The sequence below is a fragment of the Moschus berezovskii genome, chromosome 4, assembly GCF_049115385.1.
Source record: "Moschus berezovskii isolate FMDL1 chromosome 4, NW_MosBer_1.0, whole genome shotgun sequence".
In the NCBI taxonomy this organism is placed as follows: domain Eukaryota; kingdom Metazoa; phylum Chordata; class Mammalia; order Artiodactyla; family Moschidae; genus Moschus; species Moschus berezovskii.
Window position 1 is genome coordinate 27,568,550 of NC_142463.1, and position 25,061 is coordinate 27,593,610.

The following is a 25,061-nucleotide window of genomic DNA, read 5'->3' on the forward strand; positions in this document are numbered from 1 at the left end:
CTTTTGTACTTGGATCTGGTATACCTTTGGCTAGAACTGGGCATGTAGCCCCATCTAAATCCAAGGGTAGGTTGGAAAACACAACACTGCATGTGTCCAGTAATGGGAGGAGAACCAGATATTAGTGAATGTCAGTAATGTCTAACACAGTCCTGATTCTGCCACGTGCTATTTCTGTGCTCTTGGAAGACCACTTTTTTGAACCCCAGTTTACTCATCTATAAATTGTAGATAATCACATTCTTACCTCACTGAATTGTTATGTCTATTAAATGAAATACTGTTACATGGTAACGCTTTGGAAGTGTAAAGTATGTTGGAAAGTTTAGCTATCCTTTAACCACTTTTTAAAGTTAAAGTACTGCTTATTTTTTCCTAGGTCTCCTGAATGATGCAACTGTAGGTATTTTTAGGGGCAACCAGATGCGCTTAAAACGAGCTTGCATTCGCAAAGCCAAGATCTCTGCTGTTGCTTTCCGAAAAGCCTTCTGCCACCACAAATTAGTGGAACTTGATGCCACAGGTGTGAATGCTGATATCACGATTACAGACATCATCAGTGGGCTTGGCAGTAACAAATGGATCCAGCAAAATCTCCAGTGCCTCGTGCTGAACTCATTAACTCTCTCCCTTGAAGATCCTTATGAGCGGTGCTTTAGCCGACTTTCTGGCCTTCGAGCATTAAGCATCACCAATGTTCTCTTTTACAATGAAGACCTGGCTGAAGTTGCCTCATTGCCAAGATTAGAGAGCCTGGATATTTCTAACACCTCAATCACAGACATCACGGCTCTTCTGGCCTGCAAAGACCGACTCAAATCTCTAACCATGCATCACTTGAAATGTTTAAAAATGACAACTACCCAGATACTGGATGTTGTTCGAGAACTAAGACATCTGAATCATCTTGATATTTCAGATGATAAACAGTTTACATCAGACATAGCTCTTCGATTACTAGAACAAAAGGACATCCTGCCCAACCTCGTCTCCTTGGATGTTTCTGGGAGGAAGCATGTGACAGACAAAGCTGTTGAAGCTTTTATTCAGCAACGGCCCAGCATGCAATTTGTAGGTTTGCTGGCCACTGATGCTGGCTACTCTGAATTCCTCACAGGCGAAGGACATTTGAAGGTTAGATTTTAAAAATATATTCCTTTGTCAGGCTGACCAATGTTTAGTTTGCATAAGACTCCATTAAGGTGAATGTCTAATAATATATAGATTATATTCATGAAACATGACATTATATAGTGGAAAGGCCTTGCTTTAGAGTCCGAATTAAAATTCCAGATTATTTACTTCATGGCCCAGAGCAAGCTATGATGTAACTTTTCAATTTTCATTTGTTTATAAAGTAGATATGACTCTTACCTGCAAATTATTCTGAAGATTAATAATTATATATGTAAAGTGCAAGTCATGTTGTAGGCCCTGGATAAATGATAGTTCTCAGGATGATAATGTTTAGGTATTTTGAACCACTTAAACATATCATATCTAAAGGATCACTTCAAAGAAACTAGGGATGCTAGAGAAGAGTTTCTAATGGGAGAGTAAGTTCTCCAAGAAGCTCTCTATTGTAAAAATGGTAAAATCCTTCTCTTCTTAAGGTTTCTCATGCGTAAAGGCTTAAATTCCATTTGGGAAACATCTACTGAACTTGGTACAACTTGAGATTGAAAGATAAAAAAGATACAGGATTTGCTTCCAAGGAGCCTGATAGTAGTAGCAATGTTATGACCACAAACACCTCTAAAGCCAAGGGTCAGTATAGTTGCTGTAGGAGAGTAGGAGAAACTTTTTCTCACTGGAGAATTTTGGTCTTGATGGAAGATGGTATCTGCATCAGACCTTGAAGGATAGAACTGTAACAGGTTTAAGGACAACTAGTATTTTTTTAACATATATTGTATCCTATAAATGCTTTATATTGTATATGGTAATATCTATAGATTGAAATTAACTCTATAGATGAGAAACATAGAAATTATGATTTACTGTTAGTTAGAACCAGCGTTTAGATATACATCTGTCAAATTTCAGAGCCCCATTTTTTTTCCTCTACTACTTACACCAAACCACTAAAGTTGAAGCATCATTTGATTCTACCTGGTGCAGATGGCAATATTGCATTCTTTTTTATGGCTGAGAAATATTCATGTATGTGTGTGTGTGTGTGTGTGTGTGTGTGTATACCATCCCACTTCTTTATCCATTATCTATCAATGGACACTTAGATTGCATCCATGTCTTGGCTATTGTAAATAGTGCTGCTGTAAATTTTGGGATGCGTGTATCTGTTTGAATTATAATTTTCTCCAGATATATGTCCAGGAATGGGATTCTGAATCATATGGTAACTCTAGTTTTGTAAGGAACCTCCATACTATTTTCCATAGTGACTGTACCAATTTGCATTCCTACCAACAGTGCAGGAGGGTTCTTTTTTAGCAATCAATATTGATCTCAAAAAAGGAGAAGGTATTAAGTACCTCTGCATATTATGTACTGTACTGGACATGGAGATTTGATGGTGGAGTGAAATGGCGTGATCTTGCCCTGATGGAGCTTGTAATTTAGTGCGGGATTCAGACAGTGAAGTATCATACATATGTCATGGGTGTATGATTTCAATATATGTATTTATATATCATATACATATATATTAATGCATAATATGCACACATATATATGCTTTAAACTGCATAGTGTTAAGAATCTAAAAGCTATATAATATTGTATTTGAATATGTTTAACAGAGAAGCTCGACTTAGTTTAAGGCTTCTTTGAGGACTTGAATGAGGGAAGACCTTATGGATAAGTAACTTGGTAGGGAAAATTCCAGGCAGCAAGAATAATACAGCCAAAGATGTGTGGTAGGAAGGAACACGGTACATCCAAGGAACTTCAAGAAGGCCACGGTGGCTAGAGTTCTAGAGTAGGAAGTTGCAGAGCAATGAGATGAGGCTGGAAAAAGTAGGTGCTAGGGCCAGAAATGGCAAAGTCACATGAGCCTGGTGTGAGGAACTAACATAACAGCTTTTTATTAACCAAGGTAAGTTTCTAGCACAGGGCTTGTGGGTAAAGGCAGCATAAAAATGTAAAAATGTAAATTACTATTAGTGTTACTTGTCTGCCTAAGAAATGGGTCAGTAAAGAATTGTAAAAATCAAAGGAGAAGAAATCTCTGTGTACTGGGGGTTTAGGAAGGATTTCCCAGAGGCGGTGAGCTTGATCTGTGTCCTCAAGGATGAGAGGAATGTGTCCCTAGCACGCTGCACTAAGTAATCTTCTCAAGGCAAAGATCCTTCAGTAGCTATGATTCCCGAGCAGTATGATTTTTCTTACCACCAACAGACCCTTGAGTGAATTAGCCCAAGGTTTTCAGTTGAGGCTAGTAGAACATATACATTATACAATGCCTCTCTGAAACAAGTTTGATTTTACAAATGGAATATCATTGCTTTGAAATTTTGACTCTAGAAAACACCTACTTTGCTGTCATCTGGTTTCCACTTCTATAAACACAGTGATTCTCAACCTTGACTGTAATTAAAATTACTTGGAATGTAATTATTTGAGATGATGGATATATTAAGTAACTGTATCATGGTAATCATTTTGCAGTATTTACATGTATAATAACATCATCGTTTTACACATTACACTTACATAATGTATTGGTCATTATGTATCTATAATATTACATATCTTGATAAAGCTGGAAAAAAATTTTTAATTAAAAAATCATCTGAGTAGCTTGAGCAATTAAATCAGAAGCACTGTAGGGAGGTGGGACTGAGGCATGAGTTTTTTTTAAAGCTCCTTGGGTGATTTTAATATGTAGCCAAAACGGAGAATCATTGTTAAAATAATTTTTTAAAAGTAGAGATCATTGGAACTTTGCCCTTTATTCAACTGTACATAAAAATTGATGTTTGTTTTAAGTTATTTGTTTGACTACTAATTTGAGAGTTGAAAAATAATAGGTCATATTAAGAGAGCTGAGATTGCTCTGTCTCCTTTTTTAGAATTTCCCAGGTTAGCGAAGTTGAAAAACCGGTCTGAAATGATTGTTTTAATATTATGATGCTTTAAATTAATTTAGGTTGACATTTTTGGTTTTACATGCCTCAGTTTTTTAGACCACACTAACGGATGCAGGAAGTAGAGAGAGTGTGACTCCCCACTATTCCTTATGAGGCAATATCTGGTACATTTAGTGGGTGGGTCAAAGAACAAAAGATTTATTTTTTCCACTTTCATGTATATTATGTATTTTGATCTCTTGACTCTGTGCGGGAGGTATTGTCCTCAGTGAGAGGGAATGATTTTCTTAAGGATCACAGCTAGCTGATGAGCCTGGAAGGTATTCTTTTACTACATCTCTGCCTATATTTGAGAACCTTAGTTCTTTCTCGTACTCTCCGTCTCTAGTCCCAGCACAGAGGGTTTTCTTACATAGAATTACCAACTCTGTCACCTTTGTTTCCCTACCTTATTTGCTCGTTTGTAACCATCAGTTTCCTCAACCTTCCGCTATCCCACAATTAAGATTCTTTTTTGGCTGCCTCACTCCTGAGAATCACTGGTTATATGTTAAACCCAGTATTCTCAGTCTTCATCTCATTTGGTCTAAGTACCTTTTGACATAGTTGATCTTTCTTTCTTCTTGAAATACCTTTTTTTTTTTAACTTAGTTTCTAGGATATCAGATTGACCTTGTTTTTTCTGTACTTTTTTGGACTTTCTCTCAGTTTCTTTTATTGATTCTTCCTAAATCTCTCAGACCCCAAACCTATATGCTTATGTAAATTAGGAATCATCCTAAAGTTATATCTCTAACCTAGACTTCTCCCTTGAACTGAAACTTAATACGTACTTTTTAAAAGATAATCTGAGCTAGTGCTTCTGCTCTTGAGGAATTCTGATCCAGTGGAGAAGAGACAGAACAGTTTAAAAATAGCTTTAATCAATTGTGAGAAATGCTGTAACAGAGTTATGTGCTGAGTGCTACAAGAAAGTCTTTCCTTAGAATATGCATTTAGTTTTATCCATATTTTAAATATTAATTAAGTTTAACTTAGTGGTAAAGGACATTTTTTCTGTTTTAAATAGATTGCAGAAACTAGTACATACAGCCAGTTGTTTGTTTTGTTGTTGTTTTTTTCTTTTTGATCTAGCATATGAAATTGATTGAATTGAAGATGCATATAGTTTGAGGAGCCAGACTGCTTGATTTGAGTAGGGGCTCAAGAAGTGTTAATCACTGAATAAATATACAGGCAATGAAATTTGGTTCAGATTATTTACATTCCAGCAACAAAAGTTCTGTAATTTTACATTTAAAGCTAACTTGAGGTTATATTTTATATAAGATTGTAAAGCTGTTTGAATCAACCAAATGTGCATAAATGAAGTCTGATGACGATTATTGTTGATGTGTTTTCCCTCCTATAGTCTTTTTTAGCTCTCCTAATAGTTGAGTGTCTTTCCAAATCTAAAATCTAAGAAAAAGTTCAGGGTGATTCAAAAAGTTGAACATTAGGAAAATTTTTATTGTTCGATAACTGCTTATATATGTGAATATATAGTCAAAATCAATGTTTATGTATGTATATTGTACATTCTTATTGTTGTTTAGTCACTAAGTCGTGTCTGACTCTTTTGTGACCCCACAAACTGAAGCCTGTCAGATTCCTCTGTCCATGGGATTTCCCAGGCAAGAATACTTGAGTGAGTTGCCATTTCCTTCTCCAAGGGATCTGCCCCACCCAGGGATCGAACCCACATCTCTTGTGTCTCCTGCATTGGCAGGCAGATTCTTTACCACTGGGCCTCCAAAGAAGCCTATATTGTACATAAATAGTATAAAAAACATTTTATAGAGAAACTTCCATTGTTATTCCCGCAGTCTTACAAATGCTCAGTATATGCCTTTTTGTCACTTGGTACACACATCTGTACTGTAGTCTAATTCTTATTAGACTTTTGTAGCATATCCTATCAGTGGTTGAAATGTTAGCTGTGATACAGCCCTTCATTCTCTTAAAGCTGCATATTCGTTACCCATATGAACATAGTTATTACTAAGTAATATATTTTAAACGTATTTATTTTTGTGTTACCTTTTATAATGGTGCTACAAAAAAAAGATAGTCTTCCACCTTAGTGAGAAGATTATACCTCTCTGAACAGTAGGGTTTGGGTGTTTTTTGTATTTTTTTTTTTTTTTTTACCATTTTGAAATCGTCACTCAGTTAATAAACAAAACTTGTCAGCTCATCTGAAGCTCTTTCACATGCCCCATCCTGATCACAACTTCATCCTTCCCCGCAAAAGTAACCTCTGTCCTGACTCTAATGATAATCATGTCCTTGCTCTATTAAATAGTTTTACAGCCCAACCATTTACCTCTATGCACTTAGTTAATCTTGCCCACTTTTCAAAGTCATACGTCTTTTCAGTGTCTTTTATAAAGTTCCCTCTCTCCATCCGTTTCTTTTCCTTATACTTTGTGTATTAAAGAATCTGACCCTTTGGTCTGTAGACTTTCCCTCAGTCTAGGTTTTCTTGATTGTATGTTTGTGGTGCATATTGACTATTTTCTGAAAATTGGTACCTGGATGTCAGGACTTAGCCAAACTCATGTTTAATCCCGTTGGCAGGACGTTTTATGTTCTTTCGTTAAGGAAGTACGTCATGTCTGGTTGTTTTTCTTTCTGTGCCTTATTAGCAGTTGTTGACATTCAACACCTAGTTCCATTAATTCACTGAGGATCATGGTGATACTGTAATAATTTCTTTTTTTGCTTATTACTGAGTTACTTTTCCAAAAAGCCACTTCTTGGTATATACATTTGGCTACCCAGTGGTATATGAACCACAGTTTAAGATAACTATATTAACCTGTATAAATGGGAAATTCCAGGATAAACCTACTTTTGAACAGAATTTTTTAATGCTGAATGGGAACTTGATAAATCTGGGAGAATCAATTAATATATTTATTTGATAAATATTATTGAGTGCTTATTCTGAGCCACACACAGTGCTGCCTATAGGGATACAGTGAATAGATCAGTCTACTAAGGGGATTATGATAATGGCTATGAAAGTGATGTTTCAGGAAGACCTGACTTAGATTGGTGGGCCAGAGATGGCCTCTCTAACGAAGTGTTATTTAACTTGAAATGAGAAGGATGAATAGAAATTAGGTAAAGAAAGAGAGGAAAATTTCAGTCAGAGAGGACATTATACTTAGCTTTTTTCTGGGAAAGAGCTTGGCTTATTGAAAGATCAGAAAGGTCAGTGTAGGGTGTGGGAGGGAGAGGGATAGATTGAGAGTTTGGGATTGACATGTACACATTGCTATAAAAAAAAAGGCCACTGTCATTACTAAATTGTGAGTTAAGGCAAGAGGGTTACCTTAAGAGGCAGCAGAAGCCTAATCATGTGTAGTAAGACCTTATAAATAGAGTTAAATATCTTGAGATTTATTTTGGGTACAGTATAGAGAATTTTACCGATAGACTTATTCTAGGGTCTGAGCCTATCTAATATATATCTGTTTAGCATATGTATACCTTCACAGGATGACTTTTCTGGATGGGTTGGAAAATAATCATAGCCATTTGTTTCAAGCTTTACGTAACTATCCTGGATGCCATCCACACAAATGATGTTTGGATAGAGACAGTTGGAGGGTTGAAAAGAATCCTAAAAGCTCATCTTCTGGCTGTGTTCAAAGGTGTCTGGAGAAGCCAATGAAACTCAGATTGCAGAAGCATTGAAGAGGTACAGTGAACGGGCCTTCTTTGTCCGAGAAGCTCTATTTCACCTTTTTAGCCTGACTCATGTGATGGAAAAAACAAAGCCAGAAATTTTAAAGGTAAGAACAAGAAACTGGATATGAGAAGTGTGAAATTATCTTCCTAGATAGATGATGGTTTTGTGAAGAAAATTGGTGAAAATCTGCATTTAGTCTTTTTTTTTGTAAGATTGATAATATATAATTCAGTTTTTAGCCATAAATGAGAATGAGAGGAGATAACTGAATAGTGTTGCTGAAGTTTTATAGTAATCTCATTTAAACAGTATAAATGCCTTCAAGTTCATATTTAACTGTCTCAAACCAGTAATCAGTGTGATATCTTTTTACCAGCTGTAGTAGAAAATAGAGTATATGACTTGAATCAGGATACTACTTGGTATATTAGCCATGTATTGCTTCCATATATGGTTTTTAAAGAAATACAATATTGGGATTTTATAAAGCACTTTTCCATGCTATTTATGAACCTCTTGTGCTTTTGTAGCTAATCTGTGTTATTCCCCAATTAAGATATTTTATCCAGGAGAGTTTTTGAAGGAAAAAAATGGAGGGTTCTTAATTTTGTTGATTGGGTGGGGCGTTTTTTGTCAGAATGTGGTCCTCTAGCCACCTGAAGTCTGGAATACTACTTATTTTAAAAAGCGTATTTGTGAACCTCATTCCAAGAAAATTTAGATTCAGTAGGGCTGGATAAGAAAGATACAGGACTCTATATTGTAATAATCCCTCAAGATAATCCTTATACACATTTAATTTAGAAACCAGTGAGTATAGGACTATATTATATTTGGTCCTTCTTATATCTGGGCACAACAATCCTAAGAGAGAAGTTTTATCTTCTGTTTTACAGATTAGGTACCTGAGGGTCTGTGAGGTTAAGTAACAACAAATCAAAAAAAAAAAAAATCAAAAAAAAAAAAAAGTAACAACAAATCAGTGACAGAGCCAGAACTGACTTAACCTCCCGGTTTCTTAAATTTTTTGAGAATGGGCTGTTTGGATAGGAAGCAGTAACATTTAAGTCATCGGATGTTGGCGGCATCATCTGCCACCTCCTGTATACACATACCAGAGGATATTGGTGCTTGGTATATCCATTATCATTTTTTGGTTTTGGTTACTGTGCACTTGAGTAACAAAGGACCAGACCCGTAGTCCTGATCTGAAATATTTACTCATTCATTCATTCAGAGAATGGTGCAGAGAGAAATGTGATTCTTTTTGCTGCAAAAGGAAGCAAAGGAAAAAGGTGGTAGTTAGCTGAGGATGTGTGTGGGTTTTGTTTCGTTTTGTTTTAGATGGGAGAAAAAATATACCTTGTTTGTATGCTGTGTGAATGATCGACTACAGAATAAAAATCTGGTATAAGAGTTGGAAGGGGAGATCAGCTGAAGCAGTGTCCTTGAGTAGACAAAAGGGAAGAATCAAGCATTTAAGTGGAGGGATTATCTTTAGAGAGGAGTCCCTAGAAGTCATTTATGGTAACAGGCAGGCAGACAGCAATTGCTCATGTGTATGCTGGCAAGGAGGTACGTGTAAAAGCCAGAATCTGAAGTTCTTTTATGATTACTTCAGTTTTCTGGAAGTAAGATCTTCAGTCAGTAATGAGGAATGGGGAGGATTTGTTGGGGATTTGAGGAGAGAGGAGAAGGGGAGTAGTTATCTAGGCCAGAGGGAAGTAAATGGATTTTATTATATTTTAATTTTAGCAGTGTTCTTAAGGGACTGAATGTTAGGATTTGAAAGTGAAGTTTGTTGCTGGTTTACTCCATTCAAATCAGTAAGAATTTGTTTAATGCTTGGCATAAAACAGGTCAGACTGAACTATGTCTAGGAAATACTAAGATGTTTTCTCTGAATAGAAAAGATTCATTAACATTACAGAAAAATTTCTGGACATGAACAACTTGACACCTCCCTTGACCAGGTAGTTGAATAACGATTATATCCTAGGCTGTGCACATAAGGATAAAAAATATACTTAAGATATCTTAGAAATTATTGCAGATCAACAGAGTAATGTTGCTATATGCTGCTGCTGCTAAGTTGCTTCAGTCGTGTCCGACTCTATGCGACCCCTTAGACGGCAGCCCACCAGTCTCCTGTCCCTGGGATTCTCCAGGCAAGAGCAGTGGAGTGGGTTACCATTTCCTTCTCCAGTGCGTGAAAGTGAAAAGTGAAAGTGAAGTCACTCAGTCATGTCCGACTCTTTGAGACCCCATAGACTGTAGCCTACCAGGTTCCTCCGTCCATGGGATTTTCCAGGCAAGAGTACTGGAGTGGGTTGCCATTGCCTTCTCTGTTGCTATATGAAGAGGGCTTATATGTTTTTATAAGTTGGATTAAGAGAACTTATTTCTTTTTCAGCTTGTGGTTACTGGGATGAGAAACCACCCTATGAATTTGCCAGTACAGCTCGCTGCAAGCGCCTGTGTGTTTAATTTAACCAAGCAGGATCTTGCTGCAGGAATGCCTGTCCGACTCCTGGCCGATGTGACCCATTTGCTGCTCAAAGCCATGGAACATTTTCCCAACCACCAGCAGGCAAGCATATGGGAATTCACGTTCAAATGGTCTTTTTAGTGTCTACTACCCATCTCCTACCTCCGTACAGTTCATTTTAGTAGACCAAAGCTGGAAATTCCTTTGGAGGCTGTGAAGTAATAAGTTTTGTGGTGTGACTGAGTGCAAGGCAATAGAGAAGTAGAATACTGAAGAATGCATTCCTCACCTAAAAGTATTTCAGTCCAAACATTGCGGGAAATAATGCAAGCCATGTAAAACTTCTTGCACCTAGACCTTGAGTTAGTGATAATTTTAGCATACAGGATTAGGCATAGAGCTTCTGCTTTGAGCCAGGCATTGGTTCAGTACTCAAGTACTCAGTGCTTAAGTACTGGAATCGAGAAACAAATAAGACATGGATTTTCTATTTCTAGCAGTATAGGTAGTCTACAAAACCTGTCCTGTTCTTTGGATGGAAACTAAAAATGCTGCTTGAATTATATTTGTAACTCTTAAAATTTAACAATGAGTTGGCAAGTTAGTGGGAAATACTCAGAGACCCAAAATCAAGTAAAATTGGCAACCCAGATCGGTGAGTGGATCAGTAAAGCCAGCTTCCCTCATTGAGAACAGCTGCCAAACTAGATGAGTTTTAGCCTTTGGTTTTCATGGACTCTGGAAGCCAGGTGAACAGAAGACAAAATAGGACCCATCCCAGGCCACCAGAAGGGAGGGAGATGAGCTGGAATTACCAATTTATCACCCAATTTCTCATCTAATAAAAAAGATTTTAAAAATGTGCAAGTAAACCTATGTGGGTCCAGTGGAAGTCTTTGAACCTTAGGTGAGCAGAATAAATGTTCTAAGACATGTTATGCTTTATAAATGTCTTTTTTTAAAAAAATAGAATCTAACAAAACAATATTTTATTCAGGATTTTTTTTCTCTCTTTGGTTCTTAGTTACAGAAGAATTGCCTCCTTTCACTTTGCAGTGACCGAATTCTTCAAGATGTTCCATTCAACAGGCAAGTGGTAGCACCAGAACTATGGGACAGAATGGAATTTTAGAAATCTGCCTTGGGTCATTTCTTACCAGTTAGGGTATTCCTAGCCTACAGTTAATCAAGTGGGTGGGGTTGTGTGTCATCTTACAGAATGCTGAATTTACTTTCTGTAATTTAATGCTTTGATATTCATGAGAGCAGGTTCTATTTTCATGCCTCTTTGCGTAAGAATTTGTACTGATTATAGTTTTTAGAATGTATGCACAGTGTTGTAGGCTGAAGAAACTGAAGCATATAGAAATTCAGTATCTTGCCCATGGTTTTGTGACTAGTAACTGCAAGGCTAGAGAGGATCAAGTCTAGTTTTAGCTCCAGCATTCTTTTCTCTGTATCATGCCTCTTATTATTATAGTTATTTGATATTGAATTATAGGAGAAACATTTTAAGCAGAGGTTAAGGGAGACCATATAGCTGGATTCCAGTAAGTAAAAAGGGTTCTATTTCTAGCAGTATAGGTAGTAACTCTTAAAATTTAACAGTGAGTTGGCAAGTTAGTAGAAAACACTCAGAGACCCAAAATCAAGTAAAATTGGCAACCCAGATTGGTAAGTGGATCATTAAAGCCAGCTTCCCTCATTGAGAACAGCTGCCAAAAATAGAACTGTATTTTGTAAGATGTGATTTGGGAGCTAATTTTTTTTTTCATTTTAATATTTTAAAATGTAATTTTTTAGTGATGGTATTTTCAAAAATAAATTTATACTTTATGATTTAATGAGAAGTATATTTCTCAAGCAGCAGTTTTATAGTGATTTACTTTTATTTGGGTAATAGTACGCTATTATCTGACATGCTGATGGAATGAAGTATTCCATTTACTATTTGAAATAAATAATTGGTTCAGACGGTAAAGAATCTGCCTGCAATGCAGGAGACCTGAGTTTAGTCACTGGGTCACAAGGATCCCTGGAGAAGGAAATGGCAACCCACTCCGGTATTCTTGCCTGGAGAATACCATGGACAGAGGAGCCCGGTGGACTGCAGTCCCTGGAGTCACAAAGAGTTGGACACAACCGAACGACTAACACACTTTCACATGTATCTCATGTAGATTACTGAATTTTATTTTATAAATATGTTAAGCATCTGCATTGATCACATGAAGTCATAGGTTGAAAAGACATAATCTCCTAAAGAAAATTATAAACCACCCCAGAGGTTGACAGACTTTTCCTTAAATGGCTAGATATTAAATGTTCCAGGTTCATGAGCCATAGGGTCTCTGTTGGACCTACTTAATCCTCCCATTGTACCTCCAAAGCAGCCATAGACACTTTATCCAAAAAAAAAAAAAATGGGTATAACTGTTCCAATTAAACTTCAGAAAACAGATAGCTAGACCCACAGCTATAAAATCACTTGAGGTGGGCTATTGTTTGCCCTTGATGTAGCCAGTGAGTACAGTCTGCTAGAATTGAGCTTCTTTGTGGTAAGAGACAGAGATTGGTTAATCTTTGCCTCTAGTGCTTAGTACTTCAGCGACTGATGGATGGATGAAAGAATGAATTAGGAGTATAACAGAAGAAAGTCTTTCATAGAAGACGATGACACAATGTACTAGCCCCCCAAGCAAGGACAGAAAGATTTCATCAGCTTGGTGATCATTAACGATTTCATGTTAGTGATGGCATTAAGATAATAAAAATAATAACTAATGTTTGAAGCACTTACCAGACACTGTGCTAGGTGTTTTAGATATGCTTATTCAGTCCTTGCAACAGTCCTGTGAAATTGTTACTCTTGTAATCTTCATTTTACAGATGAGGAAACAGAGGCACAGAGAAGTTTAGTAGCTTGCTCAAGGTGATAAGATAGTAAGTAGCAGAATTTAGATTTAAATCCAGACTGACTCCAGAGCTTCTACTTTTTATATCCATGTCATGTTGCCTTGAAACTGAAAATTGACTGAGTTGATTGTTTTGTGGGAACTGCACAATAAAAAAGGCACAGAGAAAGTCAATACTAATAAATATTAAGTTTTATCAAAAGTTTGATATGTGCTGTACTAAGGTCTGTACCAGTCTTAAGCTTTATGTGTGATATGATACAATCCTCACAACAGTCCTACGGAATAGACTGTATTATTTTACAGACAAGAAAATTGAAGTTTAGAGAGATGAAGAAAGTTACCCAGGGTCCCAAAGTTAGTATGTGGTGAAGGTGATATTTGAATCCAGGCTGATTCCAAAGTGTATGATGTTCTTAATGATGTGACTACATTGCCTCACAGGATAAAACAATGTATTTTATTGTTACCATTAACATTAGGTAGAGCTAGAATTCCAACCCCCAAATTCAAAGAACTTCAGAATCTGCCTTTAACTTTTAATGCTAGGTTATATTATTTGATATATATGGACATGTTTTGAGACTAATAAAGTTTCCATATAGCATATCCTCTCTTTTCCTGTTTTATTTATTTTTTCTCTAGCATATGTCAGTACCCAAACATGCCATATACTTTACTTATTTATTTATTACCTGTCTTCCCCACTAGAGTGTAATCTCTGTGAGAGTAGATATTTTTCTGTTTTGTTCGCTAATCTGTCTCTAGCACCCAAAACAATATCTGGCACAAAGGAGAAGCTGAATAAATGTTTTTGAGTAAAAGAATGAGTATTCCCATTGTGTTCAGTACTGCGGGGGAACCAGAAAATACTTAAAATTATTATTATCACTACAGAATAGAAATATGTTATATCTCTAGAAGATGAATGTCAGATATTTTTGACCATATTTTCCAAACTCTGTTTCTTTACAGTATTGTCAGAATTAATAATACCATCTCCAAAACACTAAGTGTACTTGTTATTCTCTATCAGTTAGGAGGAACTTTCCTTTTCTTTCTCACCTACCTAAATTGTAGCATCAGTTCCCAGCTGGAGCTCTGAAACTATTCCTGGGGCCTCCAGGGTTAATTCATGAAACTCTGTGTGTGTTTTCAGGTTTGAAGCAGCCAAGCTTGTCATGCAGTGGCTCTGCAACCATGAGGATCAAAACATGCAGAGGATGGCAGTTGCTATCATTTCCATTCTGGCTGCCAAGGTACCTGAACTCATGTTTTATAATTTTCTATAGGAAACTGTTTCCCCTGACAGTTTAGTCAACCAGGTTAACTTATTCAAGCTGCATTCAGTATTACAGAATTCCAGGTTGATCAGAGAATCTGGTCTGACCTTTGGAGTCTGCTACAGTGAATGATATCAAACTCCCACTAGTAGATCCCTGTACATTTACCTTGTCTTCTGCTTGCTTGCAGCTTTCTACAGAGCAGACAGCCCAGCTTGGTGCTGAGCTCTTCATCGTCAGGGTAAGTCTGTGCAGACCCCTAAACAGTTTTCATTTTCATTGTTCTCAGCAGTGTTTGCCTGTCTTCAGTGTTTGCCAGTCCTTGCCTATCTTCTGAGATTTTATATTTCAAAAGTTTGTTTTTGTTACTTCTAAGCGAATGTATTAATTTCTCCTCATTGGGGCAGCTTTACTCTTTAACAGGAGATGGAAAGAGTCCTGAACTAGCAATCAGATGACCCGGGGTCTAACTTGTAAACTCACTGTGTGAATTTAGATAAATTACCTGGACCTTTGGGGCCTAAATAAACCTTAAATCCTATCTTCACATAGTTCTGTGATTTTGTTATTAAAAAAATGTGGCATCTCTATTACAGTCATAAGACTTTGCTAGATGCTTTAGGAGAAAAGATAATGTAAATAGCTGATTTATGATATTGGGTTGCTTCAGTTGAGAAATTAATATAGTGAACAGTGAAAACTTAAAAGCTTTAAAGAGACTAAGTTGAAATCATGCCTTATTCCCAGTTCTATCAGTCAGCAGCTGTGTGATTTCAGGAAAGTCACCTAATTTTCTTTGAAGTAATAAAAAATGCTTTATACAGTTGTTATGAAGATTGAAAAGAAAAAAAAGATTGAAGGAATATACTGAGTTCCTAGCACAAAATACAACACATATGTTAGATGAGTAGAAAAGGCTGCTGATTTTATTAATTTTTACTCTTTGCAGGGATGACATTTTAGTTTTAAATATGACTTTTTATTGCTGTGTATGAGTTTCAGTAATTTTGGCTAGAGGTGTGTTCAAAGATTATAAGGAAATAGTCCATTTATATGCTTTGGGAGAAAATTAAGTTTGAGTATCAATTAGCAGGAATTAATTAATTATTTAAAATAATTAATTTAATTAATAATTAAAAAATTAATGGTGATGGTAGCTAATTTTTTTTAAGCCCTTAATTAAGTTCAGATAGCCCAATTCTAATGCCACACTCTTGGCCACTATGCTATTAAGTTACATAATTGCAACTAGATGTTGGTGTTTCTTAAAACTTTTTTCCTTCATTGTATATAACTTTAAATAATAGTGCTCATTAATGTTACTTGTATCTGTTTTAGCAGAGTTCCCTTTATCCCCAAAAGTGTAAACTAAACATGGAATTATGGATGGTCCACGTAGGTCTTAAAATATTTATTTTTCAAGCTTACATTTCTTAGATTTAAAGCTATGATAGAAATAATTTACAAATGGAATTTCAAAGCTATTATCTTATTTAAATCCAATTTAGACTTTAATTCTCTTACTATTATATATAGTTCATCCTTTCTTTTTTTCTTAAGGAAAACATGGGGTTAGAGAGAATTAGGTCTTCCAATTCTTACTCTCTCTTACTAAGTTGGCCATGGTAAAATTACTTAATATTACTCGGACTCAATTTCCTCTTCTGAAAAATGAGGACAACAGTATTACAATATAGGATATAATTTGCTGATATGTAGTAAGCATTGTTTTCATTCCCCGTTCATTCCCTCCACCTTTTTTATCCCAGGATCTGAAGTGAGTATATGTTGTGACCTGTTGGGTAACATAGTAGATCCTAAGTTTTAATCATTTCACTTTTCATTTTATTTACAGGCGATTAGATTATAGGTATGATCAGAATATTATAGAAACATTTGTGAAAATTCTCTTTTTTTCTTGTGGAAGGGATCAGAATATTATAGAAGTATTTATGAAAATCCTCTGTTTTTTTCTTGTGGAAGGAAAAATCTAATCCGATAGGCTGTTTGTTGCACTTGTAAAAACCTTTATAGGAAATGTTTGAACCCATGAAACTAATCCTCATGGACTTGTTAGTCCATGTTATTACCACTAGTTATAATAACAATTCAGTAATTAGAAATTCTGTTTTCCTCTTTCAGCAACTTCTTCAAATAGTGAAGCAGAAAACCAATCAAAATTCAGTGGACACTACTTTGAAGTTTACTTTGAGTGCACTTTGGAACCTCACAGATGAATCTCCAACCACTTGCAGACACTTTATTGAAAATCAAGGGTTAGAACTCTTCATGAGGGTTCTAGAGGTTAGAATGGGAATTTAGCCTACAGCTTTGGACATTAATTTATTGATTGATTTGAGCATTTGATTATTATATTTGGTTCTTTAGTTATAGATGTCTCTTTCTTTTTATAGTCATTCCCAACTGAGTCATCCATTCAACAGAAAGTCCTAGGACTTTTGGTAAGATACAAGCATTTCCTGCTAAGTTCAAGCTGTAATTATTTTCCATCTGAGGTATTACATAGAAAAATGCTACTCTGTTTGTAAACACATAATGATGTTAAAAATATATGTAAATATAATTAAGTGAAAAAAAACAGGCTGCAAAGTTACATATTTAGATTTTCACCATACTAAAAGGAAGAATATAAATTACATGCTTTTCTTTATATTTTGTGGTACAGTACAAAGCTTCACTGTAAGCATGTTTTACTTGTATAATCAGAAAAAAAAAGATCTCATGAAAAATGTCACTAACCTACAAATATCCTTAGATTCTATGTCTGGTAATTGATAATTACTACTTAAACAACTATTTAACAAATCAGATATTCCATAAGTATACTGAATATATGTTAAAGTGAGCCCTCTAGGATTTTGAGACACAGAGGAAGATCAGATATTTTATCAGTTTTAATCACTGCAACAGAAGAAGTGCCTGAACAGTAAAGGCTGTTTTAGAGCAGACCTCTGCTCTTGAGGAATTAGATCACAGGAGGCATAGGTTAGTAAATTATAAAAGAAAAGTAGATTAATGTTTATTTTCTAGATGCAGAAGAATGAGAGATGGATTTTTGCGAAAACTGAGGGCTGGCATTTAAAGAGGACTATCTAGGGACTTCCCTACCGGTCCAGTAGTTAGGACTTCGTGCTGCCAGTGCAGGGGCAAAGGTTTGATCCCTGGTCTGGGAACTGAGATCCCACATGCAGTGGGTTGTGGCCAAAAGACGAAAACAAAACCTAAAAAAACTATAGTATCTATTTACTATAGTTTTAGTTATATAAAGCAGAAAATGTAAAACTATCTAAATGCCCAGTAATAGCAGTGTTAAGTAAATTGCAGTATTTGATTGTTTTATTCATGGTTCATAGGATTATTAGATATGGAATTTGGCTCAAGTTGTTATAAGAGGAAAAGGGGAATTTATTTTAAATATTCAGAAAGATCACATAGGGCTTTAAAATTGCTTTTTAAAAAAAATTCTTAAAGAATACATGCTCACTATACCTAATGAAACAGTGCCAAAATGTATTTAAAAAGTAAAAGGTTTTGTTCCCAATCTTCCTTTATTTTCATTTCTGTGAATTAATGTTAATACATCCTGATGTGCTTCCTTCCGTTATCTTTTTCCTTTACTTTGTGATTAAATTTTTTCAATAGTTTATTTTGAGATATTGATTCTAGTTTAATTTTTCATGATCAGAGAAAGTACTTTGAGTCCTTTTGAATTTATTGAGACATGTGTGGCCTGGGATATGGTCTTTCCTGGTCAGTGTTCCATGTGCTTTTTAGAAGAATGAATATTCTGCTTTTGTTAGAGTGTTCTATATATGTCTGTTGGTTGATATTCAAGTCATTCTATCAGTTTTTGCTTCCTGTACTTTGAAGCTCTGTTATTAGGTTCAAAAACTGAATTGCTATGCCCTCTTAATTGATCCCTTTATCATTATGAAATGACATTCTTTATCTCTGGTAACATTCTTTACTTTGAAATCTCCTTTGTCTCCTTAATATAGCCAGGCCAGCTTTCTTTTGACTAATGTTGACATGGTTTATCTTTTTCACTCCTGTTACTTTTAACCTATATTTTTCTTTGTATTTAAAGTGTGTTTCTTATAGACAGCATATACTTTGCACCCTGTTTTTTATCCAGTATGAGAATCTCTTCTTTTTATGTGGACTGTTTGGATTGTTTGCATTTAATGTAATTATTGGTATGGTTATATTTGAGTTTATCAGCTTTGTTTTCTGTTTGTCCCATCTGTTTTTGTTATTTTCTTTTTCTGCCTTTTTTTGGTTTGAGTTTAATAATGTTGTTTGATCTTCTTTCTTGGTTTATTAGCTATTACTCTGATTTGCTAAGTTAATGATTATTGTGAGTTTATAGTATACATTTTTAATCACAGTCTACCTTTAAGTGATTTTATATGATTTCATATATATTATAAAAACCTTTAAAATAATAGATTTCCATTCTGTTCTTCTTTCCTTTATTTCATCGTCATGTATTTTACTTTTATATATGTAATAAGCCAATAAATGTTGTTTTTTATATCAGTTATCTTTTAAGGAGATTTAAATACTTTTTAAAAACCTTACATGTTTTCCCAAATAGTTACTATTTGTGATGCTCATCTTTCCTTTGTGTAGATTCAGATTTCTATAGTTTTCCTTCTTCCAAAAAAGCATTCTTTAACATATTTCATAGTGTGGGTCTGTCTGCTACTGATGAATTCTTCAGCTTTTGTATGTCTGCAAACATCTTTATTTAATCATCATTTTTGAAAGTTTCTTTTTTTGCCAGCTGTAGAACTCTAGGTTGATAGTACTTTAAGGATGTTGATTACCTTTTTTCTGACTTGCCATCTTTCCAATGAGAAATCTGATGTCATCATTATCTTTATTCCTCTGTATGTATATGATTTTGTTCCTCGCTACTTTTAAGATTTAGGATTAGCAAAAACAATTCTGTGTAATTTGATTACGATTTGTTTTAATGTAATTTACTTCATGATTCCTGTATCTGGGATTCATTGAACTTCTTGGTTTATAGTCTTAATTTTGAAAAGTGTTTGGCCATTATTTCTTGAAACAAAAAATGTTTTACATCCCCTTACCCCCAGCCCACTGGAGTCCTTTGGAGACTTCAGTTTCATATATTAAGCTGCTTGAAATTCACAACTCATTGGTGCTTTTTAAATTTTCTTCTGTTTTCTGTGTATGTTTCAGTTTGAATTGTTTCCATTGTTATGCCTTCTAATTTAGTAATTGTTTCTTCTTCAATGTCTCAGTTCAGTTCAGTCGCTCAGTCGTGTGCGACTCTTTGCGACCCCATGAATCTCAGCATGCCATCATGTCCATCACCAACTCCCGGAGTTCACTCAAACTCATGTCCATAGAGTCGGTGATGCCATCCAGCCATCTCATCCTCTGTCGTCCCCTTCTCCTCCTGCCCTCAATCCCTCCCAGCATCAGGGTCTTTTCCAATGAGTCAACTCCTTGCATGAGGTTGCCAAAGTATTGGAGTTTCAGCTTCAGCATCAGTCCTTCCAGGGAACACCCAGGACCAGGACTGTGGACTGGTTGGATCTTGTAGTCCAAGGGACTCTCAAGAGTCTTCTCCAATTCCACAGTTCCAAAGCATCAATTCTTCGGCGATCACCTTTCTTCACAGTCCAACTCTCACATCCATACATGACCACTGGAAAAACCATAGCCTTGACTAGATGGACCTTTGTTGGCAAAGGAATGTCTCTGCTTTTTAATATGCTATCTAGGTTGGTCATAATTTTCCTTCTAAGGAGTAAGCGTCTTTTAATTTCATGGCTGCATTCACCATCAATGTCTAATCTGCTATTAATCTCAGCTAGTATATAGTTTTTATCATAAGACATCATTTTCTTCTCTAAAATTTCAATTTGGGTCTTTTTTATATCTTCCATATTTTTACATAACTTTTTGAACATATGAAATTTATTCATAATAACTGTCCTTCTTTGCTAATTTTAACATCTGTATTAGTTCTGGGTAAATTTCAAATGATTGATTATGCCCCTCATTTTGAGTTTTGTTTTCCTGTCACTTTGCATGCCTGGTAGTTTTTGATTGGATGCCAGACATTTTGAATTTTACCTTGTTGGGTGCTGGATAGTTCTATTTTCCTATAACATATTGTTGAATTTTGTTCCAGGATTAACTGACTGACTTTTAAACAGTCTGATCCTATTTGATCTTGCTTTTGTGATGTATTAGGAGGATCCAGATCGTGCCGAGGCTAGGGCTAATTATTCTGTATTACTGAAACAAGCCCTTCCTGAGTACTCAATGCCCTGTGCAAGAGTTTTCTCAGACTGGATGGTGAGAACAGGCACTACTCCTGGCCCTTTGTGAGTGTCAGGAACTTTAATCTTTTTAATAGCTCATTTTCTACCTTGAAATAGTTTTCTCACAGTCATGCTGTGATCAGTACTTTGCTGAATAGGGTGCTATGCCCTGCAGCTCTCGTGTACAGTTCTCTTCTCTCTGGTTCTCTGTCCTATGACTTGCCTTGATCTCCCTGGATTCCCAATTCCCATCTCTTCAACTCCATGAGTCCACTGGGCTCCACTTCAATTCTATATCACTGTGCCACAGCCTGGAAACTCTCAAGGCAGCATCTCATCTTGTTTGTTATCCACCTCTAAAGGTCACTGTTCTTTATTACCTAATGTCTAGTATCTTGAAAACTATCATTTCATGTTGTGTTTTTTCAGTTGTTTTAGGATGGAAAGTAAGTCTGGCCCCTTTTATTTCATCTTGGTCAGAAGTAGGAGTCCTCATCAGTTTTTCCTTGTACAGATTTAAGAATGAGAAATTTCTCTTTTATACTTGTCAAAGATCCTGACACTAGGAAAGGTTGAAGACAAAAGGAAAAGAGGGTGGCAGAGAATCAGATAGATAGTATCATCAACTCAACGGACATGAGTTTGAGCAAATTCTGGGAGACAGTGGAGGACAGAAAAGCCTGGTGTGCTATAGTCCGTGGAATTGCAAAGATTTGGACATGACTTAGCAGCTGAACAACAACAATGTATTTCTCACTACTTTTTAAGAAACTTTCTCTTAGTGTAGGTATGTTGGCAATGAATTTTCATTTAGGTTTTGTCTGTGTGAAAATGTCTTTATTTCATTTTCAGAAGATAAATTTTTTTGTTACTATTAAAGTCCAAGTGGACATTTTTTCTGTTGGGTTTTTTTGGTTATAATTTTCATAAATTGGAATAATTTTTGCCATTATTTCTTCAAATATGTTTTTCTGTACCCTTTCTTATATCCTTTTTTTTTGAGACCCCTATTACAAGTATGTTAGATTGCTTGAAATTATCACACAGGTCACGTGACAGAAGTACTCTACTGGCTTTTTTGGCAGTTTTTTTTTCTTTCTTTCCATGTTTTGGCTTGAATGTTTTCTACTACTGTTTTTTCATTTTTCATTTTATATATAGATATATATATATATATTATAATTATATACGTATAGTATAATAATATATATATATTCTTTCTGGAAGTTACATTTGGATCGTTTTTATATCGGCATTTTTTTTTTTCTCCTCAGGCTTATATTTTTCTTTCATTCTGTAATATATTTATAACATTTATAATAACTGTTTTAAATCCTTATCTATTGGTTCTATTATCCTTGTCATTTCTGGATCTATTTTTATTGATTGACTTTTCTTCTGGTTAAGGATTGTATTTTCCTGACTCTCTATATGTCTGGTAATTTTTCACTGGTTGTAGCCATTGTGAAATTTTATTCACTTTGTTGATTACTAGATTTTACTGTTTTCATTTAGAGAGTCTTGGACTTTGTCCTGGTATTCAGTTAAGCTACTCACAGATGAGGTTGTTCCATTCAAAGCTTATTTATTTTATAGTTATACATCATTTTATTCACTTCTCAAATACTGTGTTATTTTCCAAATTGAAGATTTGTAACAAGTCTGTTGGCACCATTTTTCTAACATTATTAGCTCACTTTGTGTTTCTGTGTCACATTTTTATTATTCTTGTAACAGTTCAAACTTTTTCATTGTTATATTTGATATGGTGATCTCTGATCAGTGATGTTTGATGTTACTACTGTAACTATTTCAAGGGCTCAAATGATGGTTAGAGTCTTTTAGCAATAAAGTATTTAATAATCAAGGTATGTAGAGTGTTTGCATACTTATTAGACTACAATATATATAGTATAAACATAACTTGTGTGTGTACTGGAAACTATGATGTTTTGTGTGGCTCCCTTGATTGCAGTATTCATTTTTTTGTGATTGTCAGAAACCAAACCCACAATCTCCAAGGTATGCCTATATTTGCTTTTTTAGAGTAGCTTCAGATTATCCTTTCCCCTACTGCTTAACCCTAGTTACCCCACTATATTCAAATGCTTTGTTTAGATGAGATCCCTTCACTCTGGCTGGTAAAAATGTAAACTATTCCTAAACCTGTGTGACTTTGGGATTTTTTCATGTATTGCTTTCTGGTGATTCTTTCCCTAGCTTCATGGGGTTTCATTTCATATCAGTAGTCAGCCAAAGATTTTAGGGGATCCCTCTGCAGATGCCTTTTTCTTTGGAAAATTTTCCTTTTCATTACTCTGTTCTATAGATTTTGGCTGCCTTAGCCACCCTACACACCGATCCTTATCTCTTCAACTCAGCAAAACTGTCAGATTCTCTTTAGATTCCTCTTACATGCACAGCAATCTAGAAACGGCCCTATTTTAATATTTTCTCTTGTGTCTATGCAGGTTCCCTGTATAGCTAGTTGTCCATTCTCTCATGTATTTTGGCTGGTTTCCCAGTAACTTGTTTATTGCAACAAAGAATGGCCCATGATTCTTTTGATGCTTTGTTCCAGATCTTTCTTCTTCTTTTTTGTTTTAATGATGCTGTCTTTGCATTTTCGTGTGTATGTATGTTTTAAACTTCTTAAATCAGTTACTATCTTGTAGTTATATTGCATGAGATTCTTGGGGGAGTCTAAATCACTACTGTATATTTGATGATTCTCACTCATTATGGATTGTTTTCATTGTGAATTGTAATCTAGCATTTTCTGTGAGGCTTAGAGTTCAAGATGTGTCTTTCTCAGAGGGTCTTTTTATTTCTTTCTACCAAACTTGGAGGAGATGGAGGACTACCTTTGTTTGTTTGTTTAATTTAATTTATTTATTTTGACCACACCATACAGCTTGTGGGATTTTAGTTCCCCAGCCAAGGATTAAACCCAGGCCCTTTGGAGTGAAAGCACAGAGTCCTAACCACTGGACTGCCAGGGAATTCCCTTATTTGTTTATTTTAAAAGGTATATATTTGTTTCCTTTTTTTGTCTCTGTAAAATGATACATGCTGTGTAAAAAATATGAATATGGAAGAATATAAAAAATAAGTGTGAGATGCCTTTTCTAATTTGAATATGTGAGATTAGAGAGGGGCATAGGAGACTTTGATTAATCATTTATGGTGATGGAAAAATACAGGATTATATACATTCATGTAGCAGGTAAAGTTAAACCTGTCTCTTCTGTCTTCCTTCTTTTTGGCGGTTGGAAAAGAGAACTTAGTCTTTACAGAGGATGCATTTGGACGTGATGTCTTTCATTTTCACTTGTCATAGAATGACTTAAGCTAGGGAGTGAATAGTTTCTTAACAATGAAGAGGCCAGGGGTTTTGGTTCCTCAGAATTGGAATCAGTGTGTTAGGAAAAGAATTATGATTTCATAGTAGATCAGATGAAGTTTTGAGAAAGAGGATTAATCTTCAGAATAGTGAGGTAAGTTGGGTCTTATATTGTTTTGGAGAAATCAAGCACAGCCTGAATTGTAAACCCCTCAATTGTTTCCCATGTGAATAGAGGTCTTCCTTATGTACTGCCTAGGCAAGCCATCATATCCCAACTCCAGATAAAACACCTACCTTCCACAGGCCAGCAGGCAAATTTTGACATTCAGTGGAGGTCCTAGGCTATGAAGTTTTTAAGACAGAGGATCACTATATTGCTCACGTAAATGAATGCTTTCCTGTCTTCATCTTACTTAGGCTCTCCACATTACTTAGAACTACTAATCCTTTCACCCTTTAAAAAAAAATTTACTTATTTTTGGCTGTACTGGGTCTTCACTGTTGCGTGGGCTTTTCTCTAGTTGTGGTAAGCAGGGGCTACTCTCTAGTTGCCATGCACTGGCTTCTCATTGCAATGGCTTCTCTTGTTGCAGAGCAGGTGCTCTAGAGAGTGTGGGCTTCAGAGTTGCAGCACGCAGGCTCACTAATTGTGGCTCATGGGCTCTAGAGTGCAGGGCTCAGTAGTTGTGCAGGGGCTTAGTTGCCCCATGGCACGTGGAATCTTCCTGGACCAGGGATTGAAGCCATGTTGCCAGCATTGGCAGGAGGATTCTTAACCCCTGGGCCGCCAGGGAAGTACTCCTTTCATCCTTTGGATGTATTCACCTATCTCTGCTTTCTAGATACCAAACTTTCCCCTTACCTCTCCTACTGTGTTCCTCCTACCTCTCTTATGGTTGCTCTTAGGTTGGA

At 35.7% G+C, this 25,061-nt stretch overlaps 1 protein-coding gene across 2 annotated transcripts in view; it reads left to right on the plus strand.

Moving 5' to 3' along the window:
- ZYG11B (zyg-11 family member B, cell cycle regulator) overlaps positions 1–25,061 on the plus strand; it is an 80,836-nt gene that overhangs the window by 37,510 nt on the left and 18,265 nt on the right. For both annotated transcript variants that reach the window (XM_055401646.2, XM_088835307.1), the window contains 8 exons: positions 380–1,134; positions 7,754–7,894; positions 10,205–10,381; positions 11,304–11,368; positions 14,354–14,453; positions 14,668–14,718; positions 16,620–16,781; positions 16,892–16,939. In XM_055401646.2, the coding sequence (XP_055257621.1) occupies positions 380–1,134; positions 7,754–7,894; positions 10,205–10,381; positions 11,304–11,368; positions 14,354–14,453; positions 14,668–14,718; positions 16,620–16,781; positions 16,892–16,939 (1,499 nt within the window). The remainder of the gene's footprint in view (positions 1–379; positions 1,135–7,753; positions 7,895–10,204; positions 10,382–11,303; positions 11,369–14,353; positions 14,454–14,667; positions 14,719–16,619; positions 16,782–16,891; positions 16,940–25,061) is intronic.